A 6,087-nucleotide genomic window follows, 5' to 3' on the forward strand; every position below is an offset into this window, starting at 1 on the left:
GAGGAAGCATCAACAATGCCCATGTCAATTACAGTAATGGAAAAAGTACATCTTTTGTGTGGCCCAGGATTGTAATCCTTTGGGGTGACAGAGAAAGACATTTTTAAGAATCCACAATTTGGAAAAAAAAGATTCAACAGTCTGGGCTGTTGAGCCTAATTTGTAAAATCAGAAGGAGAGAATGCAAAGTTCAGGAAGCAGGTCCAAATAGAACGCCTTTGCAGTGTGAGAAGGCGGAAGGTGTGGCTGAGCTGCTGCGGTGAGCGCATATGGAACTGGGCGGCTGAGGAGTGCATCGGACGGTCCCTGTTGATGGGGTTTACCAGATGCACACTTGTCTTAGGACTTCAGTGAATAGAGGTGATTTCACATTAAGGTAGGTAGGTAGGTAGATAGGAGATGGCTTTCTCTGTACAGAGCAATGTGTATGGGGCTTTGGGAGCTATTATGGAGTATCTATAGCTACTTCCTAACCCAGCTATCATCTAACTCACAATTTCAATAGACTAGTATTTATTGAGCATTTATTATGTGCTAGGCACTATTATAACCATACTAACTGAATTAAACCATCTAACAAGCTATTAAAGGACCTAATACTTCTTATCACACTGTTTATAGTTGAAGGAACAGAGCCACCAAGAAGCTAAGTAACTTACCAATGTCACACAGCTTGCTTTGCTGGCTCCAGAGCCAACATTCTTGACCACTAGGTATTAATGAAGTGCCACTTATAGAGCACAGGCCTTATTCTTATGAAATGGGAACCTAGTGTCTGGTTCCAAAGGAGCTCACACAAAATGCTTGTCTTTCCCCAGCTGGGCATTCAGAAGCAGGTGATTGATGGCTTCCTTGTCTTTACAGGAAGAAGGAGCAGGATCCTGACTTCCATAGTGTGATGACAATGTAATATACGAACATGGACTTTCTGACCAAGAGGAGGGCTCATGTGTTCATGTATTAGCAATCGTATTGTTTATCAGCAAATCATGGCATTCAGAGTCTCAGAAGCCTATCATCCCTCATTAGCTGGGGACGCTCTCTTTCATTCTAATGGAGTGAGAGAAGTCCACTCCTGCTCACCTTGGCGATGGTGTCTGCCAGTTTATTTCTGCAGTAACTCACTTTCTCAGCCTTCACCATCAGCTGGAGGAGGCACTAATGAGGTGCTCAAGGGCCCATAATGAGCATCGGCGTCTTCAGGCCATCCAGCCCCAGGAAAGCTGCTTGTTTCCAGCTCCATCTGTGACAGGAGAGGGGAGGCAGGTGTCTTCTGATGGATGTGCTGTCAGAGGACATCTGAAGTTGCCTGCTGTGGGCTGGAAGAAGACTTCATGTGGCCTTTGGAAAAGGATCACTGGCTTTGAGATAGCAGTGGATTTCCTGGGTTAACCTGTAGCGGCTTTAAGAAAGAGACTTGGTACCAAGTTGTTTTTTAAGGGTTGAATTTATAGAGAAGATCTGGTAGAGAGCCAGAGCTGAGCCAGTGTTGGAATCCAACTCCACCTGACTCCCAAATATTCCATGATGAATGGCACTATCCACTGGCACCCGTATGCTCACAGATGGATGCTGTAGGGGTCGGGAACACATGCCTTCACCTATGATGGTGTTTAATTGAGTATGCATAGATTATGTTCTAAGTGCCACTCGGGGTGGCAGTTGATGGACAAGGTCCTGGTCTCCTAGACCTGCTGTTTTTAGGATAAGGAGAGATCAGCAGAGTAATCAATGAGCACACCTACCTGGGTGAGAGCAGCAGTGCCTGGCAGAGTCCACCGCCGCCAGTGGGCTAGAACTGGGCGGGAAGAGGCAGATCTCGGGGAAGGAAGCTTGAGCACCCCGGGCCCCTGAGCACTACCATTTTGGCTGGGACGGTGTCCTCCACACAGGTCATCAGTGCATGTTTTCTAAGAATGTTCAGGTCACTCGACAGATGCTTTGGAGGGTATTGACGTGAGACAGAGAGAGAACCCAGGCTCCCCAGAAGGTCCAGGTGTCTCTCTGAATTGCTATCGTATCATTGTGGTGATTGTTATTGTTAAATAACTAGAAGGTAATTTAATAATTACCTTCAAGTGAAGCAGACAAATACCATTCCTTTATGGTACAAATAAAAAGAGAAATAAATGAGAAGGTAGACCTCATTCTGTACAGCTTCCTGGCTGTATCACAGGAGACATGCACGCCCACCTGCTGTGGTACTAGAGTTTAATAATCTGAGCAGGAGTGGGAGGGCCAGGAGTGATGGAGAGGAGGAGGGGCCTTAACTCAACTTTCTATCATGCCAGGAAATGAGTCTTTGTTCTAGAAACTTGCTCAAAGTTGGAAAAGGACTTTCCCCATCCACATATGTGCTGCTCCTATGCAAATACGCACACACACAAGGGGCTCCTGCTTCTTTGGCCCCCAGGAGACAAGCCCTGGGCAGTCCTCTGTCCCCAGCTCTCTGGCATCACTGAAAACTTGTCTGCACTCTGCCTCTTGGATATGAACTTCAGCCCATAAATTCACAAACTGCTATGACTGGGAGACTTCCTTGGCTGGACTGAAATAAACCCTTCAGACAGTGGTGTGATGGACCCATAATTTAAAATCTCCTGAGCACAATATGATTATAGGGAGACCTGATGTTGTAGGTCAAGGTCCTGTCTCAGGCCTTGCTATCTGGGTATCTCAGGCCCCTGATAGCCATTCCTGATAGCTCCTGTATCTGCACTGATAACTCTTTTCAGATGCCTGGATAAACTTCTTGGCAAGTGTCACTAAGTTTAGTACACCTCCAGCTGCCACCAGCCCTGAGGCCAGGGGTGCTGTCTGCTCCCATCTGCAACCTGGAGAAGAGCTCTCCCTGTCTTGCCCTAGCTGCCTTCCTGGCCCCCCTCCAGTGTCGTTAGCAAATGTCTTGATTGATTTCTTTTCTCACAGACTGCAAAAGTTTTCCTGGGGGAAAATGTCATGACTTGAACCCATGGTAACTCAAATCATGTTCTGGGTCATGGTTTCTCGCACTTAGCTCAGAATAAACTATTTCCTTACTTCCTTTCAGGCAGATCATTCTACTTTTACATTTCCTTATGGCAAGAACTCTGTTCAGTATTTTCCCCTTGTATCTCACTTGACCCTTCAAATCCATCCATCTGTGGGTCAGACTCTAACATTATTCACATTTCCCAGAGCCAAGAGATGACTGGGGCAAGTAATTTTGGATAGTTCCAGAGGTTGTGGGTCTGAAAGTTATTCACATTGGCCTCATATTAAGTTGTCTGCAGCCCGCTCCTTCCCTGGACTGTCTGGGGAGTGTATTTCCTCATCTTTCCTCGCTTTAGTAGCAGCCCAGATTTCCTGGCTCATCAGGCCTTTCCCCACCTCTAGAGCAGCACAGCCGGGGGCTTCTTGCTCCTGCCAATGGCCCTCTGCTTGTCTATCTTCCCCCTCTTTAGCCCACCTGAAAGACACCTGTGACTGCACTGAGCCCACCTGAAAAGGGCAGAATCAGTGTCTTCTGATGAGGAACCTCAGTCTAGTCTGCAGTCTCAACCCCCCAGGGCCTGGAAACAGCATTCACATCTCCTAGAGATTAGGACAGGAGGTAAAAAACCTCTGGGTGGGGGCTGAAGGGCATTATTCCATGTGTCACAAGGAGATAACATAAGAAGTCTCTGGAATTCCAGGGGCAAGCAGTGTAAAAGGAAGATCAGATTCTGCTAAAGTTGGAAAAGTGCACAAATGCCCCTGGGCTTCCAGCCTAACCACTGGCCACCTGCAGGGTGCCCACCAATTACATCCAAGCCCACGTGTACTACAAAGAACAGGCCCGGCTCTGTCAAATGTCAGCTAAGGCTGAGTCTTGAGCCAGGCCAAAGTGAGCTTCCTGCATACTCCCTAAATACAAGTTGCTCTCACCTTTGTAAAAACAATCTCCCTGTTGAAAAGAATAGTCTCCTAACAGAATCCATGAACACCAAAGCACTGTTCTGAGGGGCTGGCCTGCCACATTGCTGCTCCATGGCCACCTGAAGTGTGCCCTTCAGGTGACTGCTCTGCAGCTTCCTTCAATGCCCATGTGCCATTTGCGCCAGTGTGATGGTCAAGAGAGGTTTGACATTTCCATAGAAGAGGCCAGTAGCACCTTACAACAGTGTGTAAAAGGAGCCCAGGGATATCTGAACTAGCTCAGTGCTGGCCCCTACCCAGTGGTGAGGAGAAAAGTTGCTTTATTCTAATCACTTTGGAAATTTTCCCCTGGTGCAGTGAATGGACCTTGCATCCTGGCATCTGAGCAGCCTGATGAGGGCCTCATGTCCTACTATGACATTGCACCCACTGGCTTGCTCATCCACCCGGACATCCAGTGCTAGGCCATAGCCTGGTGACTTGAACGCTCACTGATCAACTGAGTGTACAGAGTTTGTTGTCCTCTATGGCAGTCCTGTGAAGCTGGTGGAATGAGCACTATTGGTATCTTTTGTGGCTGAGTGGGTGACTGTGCAGGCCCCAGAGTTAGTGACCAGGCCTGGAACCAGGGCCCCCGTGCTGAATGCAGAGGCTGAGGTGGCTGCAGGAGCTGACTCTGGAGCCATGTGGCTGAGTACAGACCTCCCAGTACACACATCATCTGTGTTGAGTCATTCACCCTTGCTGTTTGTCAGTGTCCTTGCCTGTCACCTGAGGGTGGTGATGTCACCTGCCCTATGTGAAAATTAATGAGCTAACATATATAGACACAGAGAACCATGCAACAACCCAGTCAATCAATGGGCATGGGAATGGTCTTGGACTAATTGGTGGAATCCCAATACTCTCAATTAAATAGCACCAAGTCTGCTTCTCTGATTAGTGTTTCCTGTTCTGTTCCTACTGAACAGACATTTGTCAGAAGAAGACATACAAGTGATCAACAAATATATGAAAAAGTGTTCAACATCTCCAGTAATTAGAGAAATGCAAATGAAAACTACTCTAAGATTTCATCTCACCCCAGTCAAAAGGGCACTTATCAAGAATACAAGCAATAATAAGTGTTGGCAAGGATGTGGGGAAATGGGTACACTCATCATTGCTGGTGGCACTGCAAATTGGTGCAACCACTTTGGAAAGCAGTATGGAGATTCCTCAGAAAACTTGGAATGAAACCACCATTTGACCCAGTTAACCCACTTGTGCATCTATACTTAAAAATCAGTACACTATAGTGACATAGCCACACCAATGTTTATAGCAGCTTGAATTCACAATAGCTAAACTGTGGAACCAACCTAGATGTCCATCAATAGATGAATGGACAAAGAAACTGTCTTTGGAATGGAATATTACTCAGCATTAAAAGAGAATGAAATTATGGCATTTTCAGGTAAATGGATGGAGTTGGAGAATATCATGCTAAGAAAAGTAAGCCAATCTTAAAAAAACAAAGGCCAAATATTTTCTCTGATAAGTGGATACTGATCTATGATGGGGGGAGGCATGGGAGGAATAGAGGAATGTAGGATTGGGAAAAAAGGAGGGTGAAGGAGGGGTTAGGGGGTAGGAAAGATGGTGGAATGAGATGGACATCATTACCCTATGTCCAAGTATGATTGTACGAATGGTGCATTTCTATACCGTGTACAACCAGAGAAGTGATATGTTGCAGTCCATTTGTATACAATGAATTGTAATGCATTCTGCTGTCATGTACAACTAAGTAGAACAAATAAAAATCACCATCATCATAACAATAATAATAAAATGAAATCTAAAAAAATGATTGAGCAACAGTGGTATAATAAGTGCTCTGTAAACATGGGCACTTGCTCTTTGCCGGCAGCTTCTCCCCTGTCTGATGGCTTTTTCAGAGTGATTAGACTTGGTAAAGTGAGGTTTGCCTGTCTAGCCTCATGTCATCCCCCTTTCTAGCCACATTCCTCATTGAGAACAAACCTTCCCACTGTCCTTGTGGGGATGGGTCCAGTCTGGCCAGTCAGCACTTCAGGTCTCTGACCAAAGTGATCAATTAAAAAAATGGGATGCAAACCAAGTCTTACCATTAAAAGACTTTGCAAAGACATTGCTAAAATTCTAAGGCAATGGATTTCTGGCTTGACA

The 6,087-nt window shown here is 46.0% G+C and overlaps 1 protein-coding gene across 1 annotated transcript in view; it reads left to right on the forward strand.

Moving 5' to 3' along the window:
• The window catches only part of LOC144253752 (uncharacterized), a 127,585-nt gene extending 123,224 nt beyond the window's left edge, over positions 1-4,361 (forward strand). Inside the window, exon 5 of the mRNA XM_077796455.1 lies at positions 4,255-4,361. Coding sequence (XP_077652581.1) covers positions 4,255-4,361 — 107 coding nt within the window. The remainder of the gene's footprint in view (positions 1-4,254) is intronic.
• Positions 4,362-6,087: the final 1,726 nt, after the last annotated feature.

This window comes from Urocitellus parryii, chromosome 3, assembly GCF_045843805.1.
Source record: "Urocitellus parryii isolate mUroPar1 chromosome 3, mUroPar1.hap1, whole genome shotgun sequence".
Classification (NCBI taxonomy): domain Eukaryota; kingdom Metazoa; phylum Chordata; class Mammalia; order Rodentia; family Sciuridae; genus Urocitellus; species Urocitellus parryii.